General features: G+C 46.5%; 2 protein-coding genes across 4 annotated transcripts in view; one reads left to right on the top strand and one right to left on the bottom strand.

Moving 5' to 3' along the window:
• Positions 1-12,091, top strand: part of CHUK (component of inhibitor of nuclear factor kappa B kinase complex) — a 32,985-nt gene extending 20,894 nt beyond the window's left edge. Inside the window, exons 17-21 of the mRNA XM_079975181.1 lie at positions 297-393; positions 5,938-6,085; positions 7,074-7,210; positions 7,662-7,761; positions 11,214-12,091. Coding sequence (XP_079831307.1) covers positions 297-393; positions 5,938-6,085; positions 7,074-7,210; positions 7,662-7,761; positions 11,214-11,240 — 509 coding nt within the window. The 3' untranslated portion in view covers positions 11,241-12,091. The remainder of the gene's footprint in view (positions 1-296; positions 394-5,937; positions 6,086-7,073; positions 7,211-7,661; positions 7,762-11,213) is intronic.
• A 411-nt stretch (positions 12,092-12,502) lies between these two features.
• Positions 12,503-22,704, bottom strand: part of ERICH6B (glutamate rich 6B) — a 33,094-nt gene continuing 22,892 nt past the window's right edge. For all 3 annotated transcript variants that reach the window (XM_079975226.1, XM_079975228.1, XM_079975227.1), the window contains 5 exons: positions 21,651-21,772; positions 19,120-19,208; positions 17,432-17,584; positions 14,511-14,739; positions 12,503-12,816 (listed from right to left, as the gene is read on the bottom strand). In XM_079975226.1, coding sequence (XP_079831352.1) covers positions 12,586-12,816; positions 14,511-14,739; positions 17,432-17,584; positions 19,120-19,208; positions 21,651-21,772 — 824 coding nt within the window. In that variant the 3' untranslated portion in view covers positions 12,503-12,585. The remainder of the gene's footprint in view (positions 12,817-14,510; positions 14,740-17,431; positions 17,585-19,119; positions 19,209-21,650; positions 21,773-22,704) is intronic.

Here is a 22,704-nt window from a genome sequence, read left to right on the forward strand (position 1 = left end):
GCAGTTTTTTAAATGGTGTTTACAACAGTCTGTGAAACTCATTGCAAAAGAAAAAGAGGGAGGCATGAAGCAACCATTAGAAATGAAAGTTTGTTTGATTACAAAATATTCTAGCTATGTTTATCAAGCCTGCTATTTCAGACTTGTCCTGAACAACTAACCAGTGCTTAGTAACGGGAAATGTTTAAATCAGTTTTTCTTCTTGTCAGTGTTTTTCGATGTTTATCTGGTGGTTTTTAAAAAAATGGCTTTTAAGAGGAACACTGTACTGATCACGTGACAGGTATCCCTTTCAGATCATTCCTACAGTGACAGCACAGAGATGGTGAAGATCATAGTCCATACAGTTCACACTCAAGATCGCGTGCTCAAGGAACTCTTCAAACATCTTAGGTACAACGTGCATCCCTCTTTCTGCAGATTCACGCATCTTCATTCCAATCCGATGTATGACTAAGCAAACATACCGTATTTTTTGCTCTATAGGACGCACTTTTTCCCCTCCCAAAATTAAGGGGGAATGTGTGTGCGTCCTGTGGAGCGAATGCAGGCTCCTTGGCTTCAGCGATAGCAACGCAAAGCCTCCGAAGCGCAGAGGGAGCGCTCCCTCGGCGCTCTGGAGGCTTCGCGTTGCTTTCGCTGAAGCCTGGAGAGCAAGAGGGGTTGGTGTGCACCGACCCCTCTGGCTCTCCAAGCTTCAGGCATAGGCGTTGGGTTCCTTTTGCTGAAGCCAGGAGAGCAAGACTCTCCTGGCTTCAGCAGAGAGGGAGAGTTGCACAGTGCCCCTTCAGCCAAGCGGGAGGAGAAATGGAAGGGGCTCCGTTTCTCCTGCCGCTTCGCTGAAGGCGCTGAGCAGAGAGGGGGAGAATTTTTTTTTTCTTGTTCTCCCCCTCTAAAACAATGTGCGTCCTATGGTCGAGTGCGTCCTATAGAGCGAAAAATACGGTATAATGACAGCCCATGAGGAATGTTAGGCCTGCCCTGAGTTTAAGATGTGTCCACTCTATAGTCAACCTTTTTGTTGATTTTTATCTCTGTCCCTTAGTGTTAACAGTAATTAGTTGTTTACATTGTTTACAGTTTTGAAGGGAAGAGAGGCTAGATGTGTACAAATAAGTCTCAAAAAGGCACATAGAGGCCTGTTTCTAGTTTTGTTTTTCTTAAATTGCTTCCTGTAAATACAGTGGTACTTCGGGTTAAGTACCGTATTTTTCGCTCTATAAGATGCACCAGACCACAAGACGCACCTAGTTTTTGGAGGAGGAAAGCAAGAAAAAAAATATTCTGAATCTCAGAAGCCAGAACAGCAAGAGGGATTGCTGTGCAGCGAAAGCAGCAATCCCTCTTGCTGTTCTGGCTTCTGGGATAGCTGCGCAGCCTGCATTCGCTCCATAAGATGCACACACATTTCCCCTTACTTTTTAGGAGGGAAAAAGTGAGTCTTATAGAGCAAAAAGTGGGACCCAGGTGGCGCTGTGGGTTAAAGCCTCAGCGCCTAGGACTTGCCGATTGAAAGGTCGGCGGTTCGAATCCCTGCGGCGGGGTGCGCTCCCGCTGCTCGGTCCCAGCGCCTGCCAACCTAGCAGTTCGAAAGCACCTCCGGGTGCAAGTAGATAAATAGGGACCGCTTACCAGCGGGAAGGTAAACGGCGTTTCCGTGTGCGGCTCTGGCTCGCCAGAGCAGCAATGTCACGCTGGCCACGTGACCCGGAAGTGTCTCTGGACAGCGCTGGCCCCTGGCCTCTTAAGTGAGATGGGCGCACAACCCCAGAGTCTGTCAAGACTGGCCCGTACGGGCAGGGGTACCTTTACCTTTACCTTATAGAGCAAAAAATATGGTACTTAATTCGTTCCGGAGGTCTGTTCTTAACCTGAAACTGTTCTTAACCTGAAGCACTGCTTTAGCTAATGGGGCCTGCCGCCGTGCCGCCGGAGCACAATTTCTGTTCTCATCCTGAAGCAAAGTTCTTAACCCGAGGTACTATTTCTGGGTTAGCGGAGTCTGTAACCTGAAGCGTATGTAACCTGAGGTACCACTGTATCCTGGTTGTGAGGAAAAGAATATATCTGTGTACTCCTGACAATGAGGAATAGTCAGGGGTGGCTAATCTGTGGTTGTCCAGACTATCATCGGTCCCTGCTAGAATGCCTAGTGCAGGCATGGCCAAACTTGGCCCTCCAGCTGTTTTGGGACTACAACTCCCATTGTTCCTAGCTAACAGGACCAGTGGTCAGGGATGATGGGAACTGTAGTCCCAAAACAGCTAGAGGGCTAAGTTTGGCCATGCCTGGCCTAGTGGCTGGGATAATAGAAGCTGAAATCTAACCTCTGGAGGACCCATGTTAGCCAACCCTGCTTTAAGGTAGGATCTGAACCATTTATAACTTTACATTAAAACTTTTAATTGTTACTGGGAAGTTGTAAATGACATAGAAATTCTACTCAATATTGATCCAAAGCAGATTCCAGCGTATAATTATCAGAGTAACAATTTAAACACGTTGCAGGATTCCCAAAAAATGCGCCAGAGGCAATTATATTTCATCCAGCAGAGCTTTATTGCTCCTGAAGGCAAATGAGCATAATGATCACAAATCCAATACATTCAGGATTGGCACTGTCCATAAGAAAACCAGTTGCAGCAGATTTAACTTAAACTTACAGTAACTTACAATAAGACTAAACCTTAAGGTAAAGGTAAAGGTACCCCTGCCCGTACGGGCCAGTCTTGACAGACTCTGGGGTTGTGCGCCCATCTCACTTAAGAGGCCAGGGGCCAGCGCTGTCCGGAGACACTTCCGGGTCACGTGGCCAGCGTGACATCGCTGCTCTGGCCAGAGCCAGAGCCAGAGCCGCACACGGAAACGCCGTTTACCTTCCCGCTGGTAAGCGGTCCCTATTTATCTACTTGCACCCGGAGGTGCTTTCGAACTGCTAGGTTGGCAGGCGCTGGGACCGAGCAGCGGGAGCGCACCCCGCCGCAGGGATTCGAACCGCCGACCTTTCGATCGGCAAGCCCTAGGCGCTGAGGCTTTAACCCACAGCGCCACCTGCGTCCCTTAGACCAGTGTTTCCCAACCTTTTTTGGGCAAAGGCACACTTGTTTCATGAAAAAAATCTCGAGGCACACCACCATTAGAAAATGTTTAAAAAATTAACTCTGTGCCTATATTGACTATATATAAAGTAACTCTCTTTAATAGGAATCAAATAAACACAAAGAAAGTATTTTATAATTACTTTATTATGAAATAGTAAGTAAACAGAAATATGAAAAATTATAAAATACTTTATTCAGTGCGCCTTTTGTCCCTCTCCTCGAAATGCTCCAACTCAATGTTCCTCCGCGGGCTGGCCATTGGAGAGCCGTGTCGCCCACACCGCAGCCCAATACAATATGAACCCTCCCCTCGCAAGCGGCAACCCCTCCACACTCCCCACCTTAAGCCTCCACACGCGCCCTGCCCAAAGAGATGCCCGCCCGCGCGCGAGGGGATCCTTTACCTCAGCATCCCGCCCAAAAAAAAAAAAAAAAAGAGGGCGGGAGACTGCGGTCCCTCAGAGGCTGGGCGTTAGGAAGAAGCAGCCGCCTTCATCCAAGCAGGAGCAGCAGCAGCAGCTGTAGCTGTAGTAGCGCCAAGCTGTGCCGGGGACTCCGTACCCATGAGGGGAGGGAGGGGAGAGAGAGGAGAGGCAGCAGGTCGCCCTCTTAAGTCACGCGCACGCAGGCACCACCACGCATCCCTCGCGCCCTCTCGCAGAGCCCCTGCTCAGCACCTCCCGCCTCGGGGACGCCCGTCATGAGCCGCTGAGAGGCCGCCAAGCCTCCAGGCTGCTCCCATTCAGCCTTAGGCGCGCGCCCGCCTCGGGAAAAGCGGTGCTGGGAGGCCGAGAGAGAGGACGCCACTGGCCGCGTCCCACCCTCAGTCAGTCGGCTCGGAGCTACTGAGGAGAGGGAGGTGGGGACGACGGCGCGTCTGTTCCGCTCGGGGCCAGCGCGCCCCCGCCCCCCTCTCCAGAATCCCCAACTAAATACGATGCGCTAAGGGAGGGGGGAGAACCCACCCACAAAGAGGACGCCTTTCTGCAGGGCGCCTAAGGCCTCTCGCCGCCCGACTCGCCTGCCTCCCTCCCACGGCACACCAGGCAACGTCTCGCGGCACACTAGTGTGCCGCGGAACACCGGTTGGGAAACACTGCCTTAGACTAAACCTTAACACTATCTATATAGAGAACACCACACCAGAAAGAAAAGAGATAGAAAGAGATAGGTAAAACTTAGGTTCCTGGCCCTACTTTTTATAGTCCGCATGACATAGACAGAAAGAGATAAGATAACCAGTTTAAACCAGCTGTACTCAGCTTTTCTGAAAAAGAACCGAAACATCACAAACCTTCTGCTTGCTTCTTTCACACAGAGAAGCTTCCAGAACCGTCTTGAGTTAATTAGAATAGGACAGAACTCTACACATCAGAAATGCAAGCTGATAGTAAAGCCATAGAGCGCATGGGCAGAATAGGTGAAATGGTATTTTATCGAACCGGTAAAATGTCATTTCATTGATTGCAATTCCATAAAAACATAGCTATGGCGTCCTGATCAAAACACCCTAATATAACTGGATGGCAATGGAAACCTTGCACGGCGGCTGTGTGGTAAGAATGCACATGTCTGCTGAAAAGGAGGAGATTTGCGTGATCTGGTATTCTGATCACGTGGCATCTCTACCCACATGCAGGTACAGTGGTACCTTGGGTTAAGTACTTAATTCGTTCCGGAGGTCTGTTCTTAACCTGAAACTGTTCTTAACCTGAAGCACCACTTTAGCTAATGGGGCCTCCCGCTGCCGCCGGAGCGCGATTTCTGTTCTCATCTTGAAGCAAAGTTCTTAACCTGAAGCACTATTTCTGGCTTAGCGGAGTCTGTAACCTGAAGCCTATGTAACCTGAAGCCTATGTAATCTGAGGTACCACTGTACTTTGGTGTTGGGCTTTCTTCATGTACAGCATGCAGTTAGTAAAAGAAAAAGGCACGATGTCTGGAGCAGGGTTAAAAGCATCTCTCCACTCCTAGTTCTACATACTTTTGCTCTCCGTGTGAGTAACGTGTGTATTCCTAAGGGGCTAAAGGTAAGGTGGTGAAACAGCCAGAGAATTTGTGATTTGGGAGGGTGATGGATTGGGGAGGCAGAAACCTAGGTAAAAGGAACAGAGGAAGAAAATAGTAATGAGAAAAGCAGGAGCCAAGGGGACTGCGAGGGGAAGGGGGGATATTGAGTGGGAGCAGTAGGCGAAGAGGAGTTGTGTGTTGTTGGTAGGAAAGCAGCAGACCAGCAGTGCTTTCCTGCAGTGTTTTCCAGGAAACCTCAATGCCAGCTTGTTTTCTTGCTTGTATTAAATCTTGTGCATGTTGTATTTGCTGTGTACTTTTGAAAAGCAGGTTTAAATGTTACCGTTTTGGTCCCTTTTCTGCTCATTTATATGTTAAGATCCACACATATCCTTGGGGCTTCTGGGTACAGTGGTACCTCGGGTTACATACGCTTCAGGTTACATACGCTTCAGGTTACAGACTCCGCTAACCCAGAAATAATACCTCGGGTTAAGAACTTTGCTTCAGGATGGGAACAGAAATTGTGCTCTGGTGGTGCGGCGGCAGCGGGAGGCCCCATTAGCTAAAGTGGTGCTTCAGGTTAAGAACAGTTTCAGGTTAAGAACGGACCTCTGGAACGAATTAAGTACGTAACCAGAGGTACCACTGTACTGACAATGCAGCTTCTGAAGCTTTGAACCACAGGATCCTGGCAACACATGAAATGCATATTGTATCTTTCTGCAATAATTTCCAAAAAGCTTATATTCATTTTGTTTCTGTTGTCTAGATGACAAAAAAAATTGATGTCCAACATCTTTTTTCTGTTCTTTTTCCATCACAGCAAACTGTTGGGTAGTAAACAGAAGATTATTGATTTGCTTCCAAAGATAGAAGTGGCTCTGAATAATATCAAAGAGGCTGACAATTCAGTGATGCAGATGCAGGCGAAAAGGCAGCGGGAAATCTGGCATTTGCTGAAAATTGCTTGCGTAAGCGTTTGCCCTCTTAATTTCAGAAGCATTAAGAAGACATCCTTTTTCAACCGATTAAACGTGATGTTACAGATAACTGTCTATCTAGAAGTGCATTGTGCTGAAGTTGAAAAAATGACAGGGGATTTATTCCAGGAAAAGAAGTTATAATCGCAGTATAGGTCTCACCACTAGGTTTACAGGAAGAAATATTTGCTTGTTGCCTGTTGGATTAGTGGCAATATGACAGCTGGTCTCCAAGCAAATTGCCAAAAACATTTGTGTTGGTTTTCTCTTCAGGTGTGTTTCAAATGTCATAGCTGCATTGTACGCAAGCTAGACAGACAAAATGCAATTTCAGACATTACAATGTATGGGGGGGAACCATGGATAGATTTGCACTTTCCTTTATACTACATAGTGTATTGTCCTATGTGCCTCATATCTTTGGGCCTCAGAGATTATAAATTTATAACTGTTTAGGATTTGTGCTACAGTGGTGCCTCGCAAGACGAAATTAATCCGTTCCGCGAGTCTCTTCGTCTAGCGGTTTTTTCGTCTTGCGAAGCAAGCCCATTGACAGATTAGCGGATTAGCGCTATTAGCGGTTTAGCGGCTTTTAGCGGATCAGCTGATAAGCGGCTTATCAGCTGATTAGCGGCTTAGCGGCTTAGGAAAAGGGGGAAAAAGGGGGGGGGAACCCGCAGGAACTCGCAAGACATTTCGTCTTGCGAAGCAAGCCCATAGGGAAATTCGTTTTGCGAAGCGCCTCCAAAACGGAAAACCCTTTTGTCTAGCGGGTTTTCCGTCTTGTGAGGCGTTCATCTTGCGGGGCACCACTGTATTATTTCTGTAGATTTGCATACCATAGGCATACTACTTACGTATTATATGTAACTGCAGTTACCACTTAGGATGTGAATACTTTGCTGAAAGTCAACAATTGGATGAATCTGAAAATTATGGATCTGAAAACTGGGAAATCTTTTTTCTTCTCTTTTCGTAGACCCAGAGTTCTGCTAAATCTCCTGTTAGTTCCAACCTGGATGGCACAATTGCATCCTCGGTGCCTGCATTGCTCTCACAGACATCACCAGGAAATGCGCTTCAACCTCTTTCTTCTATGGAAACATCTAGGAATGTGTAAGCCTAATGGAAATTAGCAATTTGTTTGCTCTTTACAGCCATGGTTAAATTTTAGCCACTTACGCTCCACTTCCACTTGAAATTATGATGCTGAATAATAGCGAGAGGGCTTAAAGGTAAAGGGGTGACCATTAGGTCCAGTCGTGGCCGACTCTGGGGTTGCGGTGCTCATCTCGCTTTACTGGCTGAGGGAGCCGGCGTACAGCTTCCGGGTCATGTGGCCAGCATGACTAAGCCATTTCTGGCAAACCAGAGCAGCGCACGGAAACGCCGTTTACCTTCCCGCCGGAACGGTACCTATTTATCTACTTGCACTTTGAAGTGCTTGCGAACTGCTAGGTTGGCAGGAAGTGAGAGGGCTTACTCCTGGTCAAAACATGCTACATAAAATGTGGCATTTACCAAACTGTGTCTACTCAGTTGGGATAATCCTGATTTTCCTTTTCAGGCCACCGTTTGCACATTTGATAGAAGAAAATCTAAGCTACCTCGACAATTTTAGCACTATTATACAAGAAGCAAAACGTGACCAGAGTAACAGCATGATGGTAAGTCTAGAGGGCTCCACGTGGCATTGATTCTGAATAAGAAGAACCTTTTGCAAAATGAGCAGCAGTGGCGTAGCGTGGGGGGTGCAGGGGGGGCCGGCCACACCGGGCGCAACATCGGGGGGGGGCGCTCGCCGCCTCCGGAGTCGCCGAAGAGCCTCAGGTGCAGGCTGTAGCAGAGCCCCATGTCTCGCAGAACCGACGAGCTGTGCGCGCGTCTGGGCTGAAGGCGTCCGGCAGGCAGTGGCTCTCAGCGCTCGCCGCGCGTCAGGGCCGCGGAAGGCGCGCCAGGCAGCCCCTCCTCACAGACCCGCCGCCGCCGCTGCTGCTGCAGCTGCTGGGCCATGTTGCATTTTCTTCGCCTCTCTCCCCTCCTCCGGGTAAGCGGCGTCGTTTGGGCGGCAGCGCCAGCGGCAACTCGCCTCAGATCACCTGACACGGACCCGCCGCCACCGCCCTGGCTACCTTACCGTAAATACCCCAGCCCAGGCAGCAGCAAGAAGAAGCTGGCAGTGGCGGCAGGTTAGGGGTTAGGGGCGCAAATTACTTGCCTTGCCCCGGGTTAGGGGGCGCAAATTACTTGCCTTGCCCCGGGTGCTGACAACCCACGCTATGCCGCTGTTCCTTCTACCCCTGGAAGATAGGGACAAGTTCTTCTGTAGCCTTTTATTCAATACAGCTTGAGCTGAGCTGAAGTGGCTCTTTCAGTTTTGTGCGAGGGTGGTAAAATTTGGGGTTGAGGTCGGAATCCTCTTGAAATTTCAGATAACTTTTCAGTTTTAGTCCTGTCGGCTGAGGATTGGGAGAGAAGAGGGGCTGTTAATTCCCTTTCCCTGCTTGCAGCATTTTGGTAATAATCTTTAAAGTCTCAGAACTCTCAAGTTGCTTGCTTAGTGCGCTTGCCCCAAAAGGTTAACTTTTTCACTTTGTGAAAATCAGCAAAAAAAAGAAAAAGAGAGGCATCTGTTGAGTGGGCTGTGTGGTAGAACAGAGAGATCTATCATGGGAGCAGGAGGGCAGGAATGGTAAAAACACAGATCTTCCACTGCTCATCCTATTCCCTGTAGCCACATTTCAGCACTGTGTTTGAGGGCACTCAACAGATATGACTCCCCGTCCACGCATTCCTTCCTTCACTCTGTTAGTCAAAGTCTTTCCAAGCATATTACTCATGCTCCAACTCCACAACTGTCTCAGTATATTTTGCGCTGTGTCCATTTATATAAGGGAATGTATGTGTCACTCGATTTTCTTCCACGTCTGAATTTCACTAACGGCTCTGTTCAGTTTTGGTTTGGATAGCTTTCCAAGAGGGCGACAAATTTATCAGGTGATTTTCATCAGACTGATAAAATACCTTAGATTACTTTCTAAACTGAGAAGGGCTAAATGGCTAAGGAGGGGAACTTTTAGTTCAGGCAAGCTCAGTTGCCAAGGGGTTAATGTCTGAATCCAAGTACCTCAAGAGAATTTGAATGTGACCTTTTTTTATAGTATTGCCCTTGTTGGCTACTGTGTTAGATAACGGGAATCCCAAATTCTTTCATCTAATAAGAAACTGCATTTCTACAACATGGGTGGAGCACTTTTAGCTATTAGTAGTTAATGTTAGGACGCGAGTGGCGCTGTGGGTTAATCCACAGAGCCTAGGACTTGCCGATCAGAAGGTCGGCGGTTTGAATCCCCGTAACGGGGTGAGCTCCCGTTGCTTGGTCCCTGCTCCTGCCAACCTAGCAGTTCGAAAGCACATCAAAGTGCAAGTAGATAAATAGGTACCGCTCCTGCGGGAAGGCAAACGGTATTTCCGTGCACTGCTCTGGTTTGCCAGAAGTGGCTTAGTCATGCTGGCCACATGACCCGGAAGCTGTACGCTGGCTCCCTCGGCCAATAAAGCGAGATGAGTGCCGCAACCCCAGAGTCGGTCACGACTGGACCTAATGGTCAGGGGTCCCTTTATCTTTACTTTAGCTGCAAGATGCAGATTCTTGGGGTGTCAGTCCAGCATTAGTTGCTCACAAAGAAAGTGTTAGTAGGAACCAGTGTGTTGAAATTTACCCCTTTAGGGAGAGTGAGTTGGGCATCACTTCCCTTGCTACAAGTTCTGGAAAGGGGCATAGCTGCACACATGACCACTTGAATTTCAGTTTTGGGTAAGCAGCCACAACAGAGATACCTTAAACACTAGCAGGTTTATTTGGGCATGCATTGATGATGACTAGTATGTATCCCATAATAAACCTGTTGGTCTTTAAGGTGACCAAGCATCTAAGTTGTGTTTGCTTCCATAGACAGGCACAGCTACCTCTCTGGAGGGTGAGCAATTTGTTTTACTCATAGCATACTCTGGGTTTGTTAATGAGTCCCAAGCCTAGAGCATGGGGTTAATTGGGGTCAAACACTTCAATAACCCCATGATAAACCCCAATCATACACCTTTATTATCAGCCCTTCTGGTTTTGCTGGTGGAGACTACCCTTGAAAGTGCCACAAAACTTCCATTAGGCGTTTTCCTATATTATCCCCTCTTAACATTTTTCATGTTAATGGTTTGTCTTCAGGGTGACAACTCCTTTTTTTCATGTTGTCACCAAAAGGCCAGGTCGTGTCCTGTTGGTTTCTGGACTGACCTTTTGACTCTCCGGTAAAGAACGGCCTCTAATTAAAACACAAACCAACCAATTTGCAACCCCCTCCTCCACAAAGCTGCAAAATGTCTGAAATTATATTTCCTTTCGCAAGCCCCAGGGGTCAGTGTTATGGGAGGGAGTCAGAATGCAGCCTCCTGGATGGTGGCCAGATTCTGTGTACAAATCTGTAGGCGCAGACCATCGCCCAACTTAAAATAGTCCGGCATAAAAATCCCCAAACTCGGTTCCATGGGTGACTCTGAGTCAACTCCCTGGGATAGTTTATTGTTGCACATTGTTTCTAAATTTATTGTTGTACATTGTTTTAATTGTCTGTTTTAACCACATTTGCACATCAGTTTCTAATTCTGTGAGTGTCCTCTATTTCAGAGGCTTCTACTCTGCAGCCTCTTATAGTTGTTTTAACTGCGAGTCTTTTAGTTCTTACGCTCTTACAGTTGTTTTAACTGCATGTTGTTATTTGTTTTTACTTATCTGTTTTAATTATCAGTTTTTATCCATCCATTATCCGTGTTCAATCTTGTATTATATTCAGATGTTTTATCCTATGCTTGTTTCTTTGTCCTTATTTGCTCCAACATTTATCAGTTAAAAAAAAAAATCCTAACTGCTATTTTATTTATATGTTGTTGTTTTTTTATCCTGGTCTGTGACCATAATAAAGTTCATTCATTCAGCCTCCATGTTAAATGACTACCTGAGAAGTCTCATCGGTTATCAGTTTGTGTCCCTTGCTCATCTTGCTCTTGTTCCCTGCTTTTTACAAGGGAGCACAGTTGATTGTTGTCCTGCTTTCTTTTGCAGAGTCTCGATTGGAATTGGCTAAATTAGCTGAGTACGTGAACAGAACTTGGAGAATTCGCAGGTGTGATCTGTGTGCATCTGTCCCGTCCTGGATTTATGATCACCTCCTAAATGCCACTGCCTGAGAACCTTGCAGTAGAGGATGGCATTTTCATACATACCTGCTAAATCGTTCTTCAAAATCCAGGTTTGAGTGGCTCCAACCCTCTTAATAGAGTTCTGCAGCTGCTGTAGTCAATCAGCGGCCTTACACCCCTTTGCAACAAACATCAAGGTCTGCTGATTATCTTCAGAATTCCTCTTTCTTTTTCATTAATTGAGACCTTGTCAGACATTGCCATGCTATATTTGTCCATTCCTGCTGGAACTTCTTGGAAAGTTGGCTGTCCCGGCTTTTCACACTAAGATGTATAGTCCTGATGGAGTCATGGGGGGATATAGTGCAATGTAATGAAATGTACAAAGAAATGATATAAATTGCCCTACATGTAATTACTGAATTCTACTAAGGCAGGAACTAGAGAGAAGACATGGAAAAGTCTGTAAATAGTTTGTAACATGGTTCATGAATTGGTCCCCCCTTTTCTCTCTGGTTCCTTAAAAAGTGATTGATATTCTTTCAGCATGGGTGGGGAATCTATGGTCCTCCGGATATACTTCCAACCCCATCAGTCCTAGCCAATTGTTTGAGAAGATGGGAGTTGTAGTCCAACATTGTATGTGAAAGGCCACAGGTCCACCATCCCTGTAACATGGAATATTTTGATTATATATAATCTATTTTTAAATATGTTGATTTTTGTATTACCTGACTTCAACCTAATTAGGGTGGGTTACAAATGTAAAAAATATATGAATAAAATGATCCTAATCAGCAATGGGTTTTGCTAGCTCTTTTGTCATTGCGTTGGAACTGTAACAACATATAACAGTTGCCCAGTATACCTTTGGAAGAAAGCTGCCCTTTTGGCAAAAATCAATAGTTTTGGGGCTGATAGCACCCCTTTGATTTCTGGAAGTGACCCCTAAGTTTATTATGAAAACTACAACTTATTTCAAATACTTATACGTAGGTGTGTTTTTCAGAAATAGAGTCCTTTGACAAGGCACCGGACCGCTGTTCTATGTGCAACTCTCTGTTTCCCCATGCCAGCAAATAACTGTTTCTACCCATATAATCCAAATTGTACGATTACCCAAGCAGTAGAACGGGTTATGCAACTTGTACATGTTTTTACAATCTCAGATGTGTTTTGTACAGAACGTGGTACACACTACAGCCAACAAGGTAAACTTACAATGACTGAAGTCAAGTTTACTTGTTTTAACATGGAAGTAGCTCAGCAGCTGTCCCTAAATAACAGGTATGCAGTCATCTTTGTATAGATCGAATTCTCATTTTCTGTCGGCGATGTACATGGTCATACATGTCTGACACGAGGAAATAGAAGTATTTGGTTTCTTCAGGTGGAACGAGACACAGCTCTTTCAGTAGATTCTGCATGCTGGCTAAGAGCCTTCTTATCAGTAGAATCTCGGAGCCAACTAGCTGTCCCGAGGATGCAGGTGTCTGGAGAAACTTCAGCATGTCTGGATCTTTCGGCTACAAAAATCCAAATTTAAGATCCACAAACTGAAAAAACCAAGATTGCATTTACATAGAGATTCTAGGCAGATCACTACTATACAGTGATACTCCCAGTTGCAGACAGGATCCATTCCAGAGGTCTGGCTGGATCCCGAGGTTTTTGCAACCGGAGAGACTGCTTTTGTGCATGCAAGCGTGGCGGTAGAACGCATGCGCAGAAGCACTCTACCCCTTTGCGTATGCGCGCACGGCAAAAACCCGGAAATATACTTCCAGGTTTGCCACTTACGTATCCCAAAGTTTAGATAACCGGAGAGAAACGTAAGTGGAGGTATGGCTGTATTTTGAGCTGGAAACACTCCTGGATTTAGAGCCTTGTACGATTCTAAAAGAGGAGGAGGATTCTTAATGTAGATTCCTCTGTTCGCTTATGAAAGTCATAAGTACAGAATGTGATGTAAAAGGGCCAGATACAGAATTCTTTTGTCATGTTAGCTTTCATCATAATTCTAAGTAAAGGTTGCAAGTTTGAAGGTGCTTCCCGGGTCTCCTTTGCTAGAAATGCAAGGTCCGGTTCAGTGCAAGAGAGTTCAGAAGCTTTGGATCTGGTTTCAGTGCCAGCTTCAGCCCAGAGTTGGAGGAGGGACATGCATGTTTAACCAGCATGACATTCTGGGTAAGGAAAGGCAGCATGCGATACAGCTGCACAAAGGAGCAGCTCCTCTTTTCTTCAGTCCGGTTCTGGCTCATGACAAGGAAAGAGGATTTAACCCAGTCCACACCATTTTTACTTGCAACATGCATTTCCCTGCCTAGAATGGACTAGGGACTTACATGTAATGTTCAATGTTTGTAGGCCTGAATATCCAGTTTGTGTCTAATTTACTAATTTAGCTTGGGCTTTTTTTCTTGAGTCCACACCTGGCTCCCTTCCCCCAGTTAAAAAAACAGAGGCAGGCAGGCCGGAGAGAGACTTCATATTTTGATTATTCCTTATTTATCAGTATCACGTTCATGTCCATTCCACCTTTCCTGTAAGGAGCCCAAAATGACATTCATGGGTCTCTATCCCTCCTATGTCATCCCCACTACAAACCCTTGAGTTAGGTTAGGCTTAATTATCCATCCACCTTATTCTACCTTTTGGATTAACTCTCAGTGAAGTTGTTTAGCTAGCAGTGTCTTTCCTCGCCTCCTTTCCTGGTTAGAGGGTAGTATTGAAACATCTACAATACCTACTGATTTTCCCAAGAAGAGGAATGTATGGTAAGAAAATTCTTACTTTCTTATGTAAAGCTTTTACTTAGGGAAGCATTAAAAGAAATAAATCTGAATCGTATTTTTCTATTTTCCCCCTTTAACATATTTTCTATTTTTATTTATTTTATCTTCTCTATTTCTCCCTCCCCCCCCCCTTCTGTGGGTTTTTTTTTTTTTTTGGTATCTATATAAAAGTATTGGGTTTTTGTTAAAAGGAAGGGGTGGGTTCTACCTCCAATTATGAACTTGCACAGTCTTAAAGAGGGCCGCTTTTTAGCCAACTTTTGCTAAACTCCAAAAATGGCTCGTTGCTAAAATTCTTTGGATTTCAGTTCACGAGCCACATTTGAAGTTCAGCAAAAGTTGGCAAACATTTCTGACAAACAGAGAGAGCACAGCTTAAGATTCCCCGCCACAGGCGTGTGAATGGGAATGCCACAGGCACTCACTTTCAGCTTGGCACCCACATTCAGCTGAAGGCAGTCGTGATTATTAGTAAACGTTAGGAAAATCTGGTCCTGGGCTTCAATTTTAACCTGGATGTAAACATTCAATTGAATGTAGATGGGTTGGAAAGGAGGTGCGTGGATGTGGCTGCTCTTGTTCCACCAATTCCAGTGTTTCTTCCTAACTCCCTTCCGGTCAAAGTACGAGCCAAGGCAGAGGTCTAGATTCAACCTGTTTTGGGGGGCGGGGAGGGAACGAAACAAAAGACATTGGAATAAACTCTTTGATTTCTGATGGAGGAACAACAAGTGCGAAACTCAACAACCACCTTAGAACACAGTCCCGTGGCGTGAGGGTTTGTTGAACCCTTCCTTATCCCGTTCCCAAAGGCAGTCCTCTCTGTGAGAACGTAAGCTGGCCTATGATCTTAAAAGTTTTGGGGGTCGTTGTTTATTGCTGGACAGAAAATAGCAAGAACTGAATCCTTTGGCAGGAGACAAAGGAGGAGAGACGTAATGGCTTTGAGCTGGTTGAAAGTGTAGTTTTAAAGCATTCGCCTCTCCCCTGTCCCTAATCAATCTCCAAAAGGAAGGTTTGCTATCTGTGAGAGGCAGCGGAACAGAAGGCAAGCCTATTCTCTCCAATATACCTTTATTAAGAGGTAGAGTGTATGTTTCTCACTGTGCATCAGCTGCCGCAATGTATCCACTCAATATATTTTATTTCCAAGTCATACCTTGGAAGCCTTGTGAGTTGAACGTTTTGACTCCCGAACGCCGCAAGCCTGGAAGTGAGTGTTCCGGTTTGCGAACGTTCTTTGGAACCCGTATGTCCACACCTTGATTTCCGAAAGTTTTGGAAGTTGAACGGACTTCTGGAACGGATTCCATTTGAGGTATGACTGTACAAACTTCTTGCTGACTCACAACTTTGCTAGTGTACACAGGGTGGAATACAGTGTCATGCTATTACAAACATTCTGTCTGCGCAAGCACTTAATAATAATAATAATAATAATAAATATTTATACCCCACCCATCTGACTGGCTACTCTGGGCGGCTTCCAGCAAATATAAAAACACAATAAAACATTAAATATTAAAAACTTCCCTAAACAGGGCTGCCTTCTAAAAGATGTCTTCTAAAAGTTATTTATCTCCTTGACACCTGACAGGAGGGCATTCTACAGGAAGGGTGCCACCACCGAGAAGGCTCTCTGCCTGGTTCCCTGTAACTTCACTTCTCACAGGGAGGGAACTACCAGAAGGCCCTAGGCACTGGACCTTTGTGTCTGGGCTGAACGACGGGAGTGGAGACACTCCTTCATGATGGAAGGAATACCGCTCCCCTCTCCTAGCCCTGTGCTTTGGGGGTTCTCTGCCTGCACAGACCCAAGCCAATTTTGGGCAGGGAAGGGGGGGGGGAGAAGTCCCATTGCAAGAATAATAGTCCCTTTTCATGGCTTCCGCTGATGGGGCTGCATAGGTGAAACCCACCTAACATTTTAAAAATGTCTGCATGCAGACATTAATCCTCTGTTTTCTACCTACAAATCCCGGGGAGGCTGTACAACTCCTGAACAAAGCTGCCTGTAAGCAGCTTGGTGATGGATTAAGATGAACAAACTGAAGACTAATCCTGAAAAAGAAGGTACTGTGATAAGAGAACAGGGTCCAGGACAGGGAAGTGCTACCTGTTCCGGACAGGGCTGCATCCCACCTGAAGGACCACATTGGCAGTTTTTCTGGACTAAGCGCTGCCTCTTCAAGCAAAGGGATCAACAGTAGCCAGGAACGCCTTTTCCCAGCTTAGGCCATTACAGTTAAATAAGTTATCCTACAAAAACCTAGACCGGGGTTTCCCAAATTGGGTCACTAGCTGTTTTTTGGGACTACAAGTCCCATCATCCCTAGCTAGCAGGACCAGTGGTCAGGGATGGTGGGAATTGTAGTCCAAACACACCGTATTTTTTGCTCTTTAAGACTCACTTTTTCCCTCCTAAAAAGTAAGGGGAAATGTGTGTGCGTCTTACGGAGCGAACGCAGGCTGTGCAGCTATCCCAGAAGCCAGAACACCAAGAGGGATTGCTGCTTTCACTGCTCAGCAATCCCTCTTGCTGTTCTGGATTCTGAGATTCAGAATATTTTTTCTTGTTTTCCTCCTCCAAAAACTAGGTGCGTCTTGTGGTCTGGTGCGTCTTATAGAGCGAAAAATACAGTAATTTTGGGAAGCCCCGGCCTAGACCAGGGGTCAGCAAACTTTTTCAGCAGGGGCCGGTCCACTGTCCCTCAGACCTTGTGGGGGGCCGGACTATATTTTTTGGTGGGGAGGGGAATGAACGGATTTCTATGCCCCACAAATAATCCAGAGATACTTTTTAAATAAAAGCACACATTCTGCTCATGTAAAAACATCAGGCAGGCCCCACAAATACAGTGGTGCCTTGCAAGACGAAATTAATTCATTCAGCACGTCTCTTCGTCTTGCGGTTTTTTCGTCTTGCAAAGCACCCCTATTAGCGGCTTAGTGGATTAGCGCTATTAGCGGCTCTTAGCGGCTTAGAAAAAGGGAGGGGGAGGGAAAAAATCGCAAGAACTCGCAATACGTTTTCGTCTTGCAAAGCAAGCCCATAGGGAAATTCGTCTTGTGAAGCACCTCAAAAGACGGAAAACCCTTTCGTCTAGCGAGTTTTTCGTCTTGTGAGGCATTCATCTTGCGGGGCACCACTGTAACCCAGAGATGCATTTTAAATAAAAGCACATATTCTGCTCATGTAAAAACACACTGATTCCCGGACCGTCTGCGGGCCGGATTTAGAAGGTGATTGGGCCGGATCCTGGCCCCAGGCCTTAGTTTGACTACCTGTGGCCTATTTTCCCCCCGATTTCATAGAAAAATGTCTGAATGCTTCCTTTCCACTTACCAGATCTTCCCGTTACGGTGGTAGCATACTGCAAAACCCTGGTTTGCAAAGCAGGCCTGCATTTCGTATGATAGGTTGTCCTGTAGAACGATGTACGTGAACTGAAATTCTTTTACATAGCTAATGAGGATAGCAACATTACCTGATGGGTAACTGATTAATAGCTAAGGAAAAAAGAGTATTTTCACATCGGCGGTTCCTTTCTAATTTTGCAAACATTTTTTGCTTTGTTAATATTCTTCACTCGAAGCTTGTTACATATAAATTACCTACGGACTTACTAGTAAACACATTTTCCACCCCCAGAGTCTCAGAGGATTGGATCCTTTCAGTGCGATCCCTTGAGTCAAGATGTCAAAATGTTTTTGGTTTACTAAGAGACTTTGTTCCTTCCCGAAAGGATTCTCTCCCTCTTTTTTAAAACATTAAAGATTTTAATTAGATTTTCATAACTTTAAGCAGATAATTTCAATTTTTATATATACTTCTCTTATAATTTTGACTTCCCACCATCTTTTCCATGCTGTTTTTATACCCATCCCTTTTATATACTGAAAAATATCACAATTTTCACCAAATGCATATTCCACTGTTACAGGGATCAGCAAACATTTTCAGCCGGGGGCCGGTCCACTGTCCCTCATACCTTGGAGGGGGGACTATATTTTTTTGGGGGCGGGAATGGCCCCACAAAGATCCCAACAGATGCATTTTAAATAAAAATAAAAGGGACACAGCATGCCAGGCAGGCCCCACAAAGATCCCACAGATGCATTTTAAATAAAAGGACACAGCTTACCTGTGCCTTGCGAGCGGTAGGGGCTGTCGATGGCAGCGGCAGAGGGACGATGAGCGACGCGAAAGGGCTGGCTCCAGAGAGGGGCTGCTTAAAATGGCGCTCATCCAGCTCACCCAGCCCCCTTCCTCCTCTAGGCAGGGCGGGGAGAAGCCAGAAGGAGGGAGGAAGGAGGAGAAGGCGGTGGTGTGTATGTGTTGGGGAATGAATTGACGCTGGGGGGAGGAAATGGCGCAGCCCGAACAAACAGAATACCCACGCCGATCCACGCGGCAATTCCCGGACCGTCCACAGGCCAGATCCAGAAGGCAACTGGACCGGATCCAGCCCCTGGACCTTAGTTTGCCAACCCCTGCTCTATTACGTCACAAATTTCTTCTAATATATATATATATTGCTCTATTTCATCTATTATCATTTCTTCCTGTTGCTCAAATTTCAAACCCTGCCAAGTTTCATTTGGTTACTAAATATATTTTTTCAAATTATCCAAAAAGGCTACCCTCTGTGATATGCCTGAGACAGTTTCTCATTCATTATGATCTCTGTGTGGGTGCACACAGAAAATTCTGCAGGTAAATCTTCAGAACGTTGTAGACACCCACACACCTGTAGCAGGTGGGAGCCGTGAATCCAGTTTCACATTTTAATTGACTGTGTTTTCTCACTTCCCCTCTTGGGTCAGTCGTAAACTCTCAGCCTAAGATACCTCACATGGGTGTTGGGAATATGCAGAAGGAGCCATAGTGTACTTTAGCCTGCTGGATGCCTTTTTTGTACTATAAAGAGCTGTACATCTTCCCATCCCCACCCCATCTTACTGCCAACTTTGTACAGCTCCAAAGGCGTCAACCATTCTTAATCTGGCTTTATGATTGTTATTGTCGGATATTAAACTTGGCCGGTTCCATCTGGGAAAAGTAGATAGAATATCTTCCCATCAGAATAATATCTTTTCACAGGCTTGGTAGAATGGCAAATCTAAGGGGAAAGCGGGAGAAAAGAGAGATAAGAGAGATAAGAGCATGGTTCTTTATCAATTCTGGAAACTCATTGGTAGCCAGTGGAAATAATTCTGGAAATTATTTTGTATGCTCTCTGCACCAGCTCTAGTTCCTGAACAGTCTTCAAGGGCAGCCTTGTGGACAATGTATTGCAGTAATCTAGCCCGGAGGCCACCGGAGCATAGACAAGTTGAAGTTCAAACAAACAAAAACGTGTAAGTTACCTGCTTCTGTTACCTAACAAGAAGAGCCAAAGGTAGGCAGTTGTAGAGAAGAAAAGGGTAGCTGGTTGGATTAGGGTGCTCAGAAGATGGGGTGCTGCTGCTGGGTGTGTGTTGTGAATGGATGGATGAAGGGAGGGAGATATGGATGTGGGGGTGAATGAAGGGGGGAGAGGTGTGATGGCCTGGGATTCGGACTCGGAGGCTGAACCTGAGGAATCCCAGCCTGTACAGGAGTCCCCGCCTCCAGAACCAGCTGAGCCGGGGCTGGGGCTTGAGCCTGAAGGGTCCTCACCTGTGCTGGATCCTCAGGTGCAGGCACCAGCTGAGTCTGCTCTGGCTCCGGAGGTGATGGAGGACCCATTGCCTGCAGGTGCTCTGCTCTCAGCCCTGTCAGGGGAAGCTGAGGTTGCCTCTGGGTCCAGTAACCCTCCAGCCTCTCCTGAGCTGCAGAGGCCCAGGGCAGAGAGGCGGAGGGAACTAAGTTCCCGCAGGAGGAGTGCTCGCCTCCAGGCCAAGAGAGGCGAGTCACCTGTGGGCCAACGTCGGGCCGCCCTATGCCTCGGGGCAGATAAAAGCCAGCCAGCCCCAGTCCCAGGTTGCAGGAGCAACATTGGTGGTAGGCAGTTCCTGCCTGCACCCTGTCCTGCTCTCCTGCCAGAGTTCCTGACCTCCCTGCCTTGGACCCCGCTTCAGCTTTGACGGACAGCCTCCATACCACACCCTTGACCTCGGACTGGACTCGGACCTCACCGCACGGTTAACCCTCGGGACCAGCACAAGAGGGCAGGGAAAGAAAGAAAAAAAGGTATCTCCTTTGCCTGCCTACCTTGGCCATTGCTGGCCAAGTATGTGTGTGATCTGCAAGGCATCATGGTTGGCTGCTGTGAGGAATGAGGAGGCAGCTGGAGCCTCAGCGAACCGACTGCTGAGTCTTAAGTCTCGCTAGGGACACGGGTGGCGCTGTGGTCTAAACCACTGAGCCTCTTGGGCTTGCCGATCAGAAGGTCAGCGGTTCGAATCCCCGCAATGGAGTAACCTGTTGCTCTATCCCAGCTTCTGCCAACCTAACAGTTCAAAAGCACACCAGCACAAGTAGATAAATAGGTTCCACTGTGGCAGGAAGGTAAACGGTGTTTCCATGCGCTCTAGTTTCCGTCACGGTGTTCTGTTGCGCCAGAAGCGGTTTAGTCATGCTGGCCAAATGACCCGGAAAGCTGTCTGTGGACAAACGCCGGCTTCCTCAACCTGAAGGCGGGATTAGCGCCACAACCCCATAGTCACCTTTGACTGGACTTAACCGTCCAGGGGTCCTTTACCTTTTACAAAGATTTGGAATAAGGCAGACCCTGCTCTCAGGTTTACAGTCTGAAAAGCTACAACACAAAAGGAAAAGGGATTGGAAAGGGTGGCAGGAATCCAGAAGGGCTTTCCCTCAGGTAGTTGTCTTGAGATAAGTTATACTAAGGGCTGAGAGTCCCATGGACTGCAAGAAGATCAAACCTATCCATTCTGAAGGAAATCAGTCCTGAGTGCTCACTGGAAGGACAGATCGTGAAGCTGAGGCTCCAAGACTTTGGCCACCTCATGAGAAGAGAAAACTCCCTGGAAAAGACCCTGATGTTGAGAAAGATGGAGGGCACAAGGAGAAGGGGACGACAGAGGACGAGATGGTTGGACAGTGTTCTCAAAGCTACCAGCATGAGTTTGACCAAACTGCGGGAGGCAGTGGAAGACAGGAGTGCCTGGTGTGCTCTGGTCCAGGGGGTCACGAAGAGTCGGACACGACTAAACGACTAAACAACAACAACATGGGACATAGGGACAGGGGCAAGGAGGCAAGATTGTGATTTCTCATGGTCTGGGGGAACGGTAGGTACAGCCCCACACAATCGTCTCGGAAACTCATTCATGCACACTTGACATTGGAAACGGCGGGGGGTGGGGCAGCCATCAGTAGGATTCGCCCCATCAAAGTGCATGCCGGCTGCCATTTGGAAAATCAGCGAACAGACACAGCAAACAGCCACATTTTCAAGCAATTTCGGGGAAACCAAACGTTCTCCCAATGCATTTTTACAGCCACTTGAAACGACCGACATTTATGTATGTAATATTTGGCAGGATACCAACCCATCTCAATGCTTTCCTATGGCCACCCCACCCCACCTTGTCGGTATATCTATTTTATTCCATACCTTTAACTGTTCAGCTTTGAACTCCAAATCTAAAGTCAGTATTTCCTTGGGCTCCGGAGCTTTCTTACGGACTTTTTTGGGTTTGGGTGGATAATCTGATAATTTGAATCTGAGTTTCATACCTGAAACAGTTTTAGGAGGAGAGTGTTCAAACAATTTGGAATTTCAGTATATAACGCTTACTGTATGTATGTATGTATGTATGTATCTGTCTGCCTATCATCCATCTATCTATGTATCTATCTACAGTGAGGGGGGAAAGTATTTGATCCCCTGCTAAATTTGCCCGTTTGCCCTCTGACGAAGAAATGATCAGTCCATAAATTTAATGGTAGGTTTATTGTAGCTGTGAGAGGCAGAATAACAACAGGAAAACCACCTACCTCTTGTACCCCAGTCCAGCCTTGTGCAGGTCTACAATCTTGTCCCTGACATCCTTGGACACCTCTTTGGGTCTTGGTCATGGTGGCTACTTTGGAATCTGCTGGATTGATTGCTTCTGTCGACAGGTGTCTTTTGTACAGGTACTGTAACGAGCTGGGATTGCAGGTAAGACCTCTCTCCCTTACAGCAGGTGCCTCTAATCTCAGCTCCTAACATACAGTGAATATGCCAGGTAGCCTGACTTATGGCTGGTTGACAGGGGGTCAAATACTTCTTTCACTCATTATAATGCGCATCCATCTCTGGGTTTCTGGGGGCTTTTCCTGTTGTTATTCTGTCTCTCATAGCTACACTAAACCTACCATTAAAATGATGGACTGGTCATTTCTTCATCAGAGGGCAAACGGGCAAATTTAGCAGGGGATCAAATACTTCCTCCCCCCCCTCACTGTATCTACCTACCTGCAGCCCACACTGTTCCCACTTAAACCTTCCCTGATGGGTCTGATTTGTCCCACTTCTTTAAGGTTTCAGTTTGGGAGTTAATTTCAGTAGGGAGAATGTAGCAGGACTTGTTTCACGGATTTTGGGAGAAACTCTTTGGTAGAAGAGAAGAAGAAGAAGAGTTTGGATTTGATACCCCGCCTTTCACTCCCTTTAAGGAGTCTCA

This window comes from Podarcis cretensis (assembly GCF_951804945.1).
Source record: "Podarcis cretensis genome assembly, chromosome: 5".
NCBI classification, from domain to species: domain Eukaryota; kingdom Metazoa; phylum Chordata; class Lepidosauria; order Squamata; family Lacertidae; genus Podarcis; species Podarcis cretensis.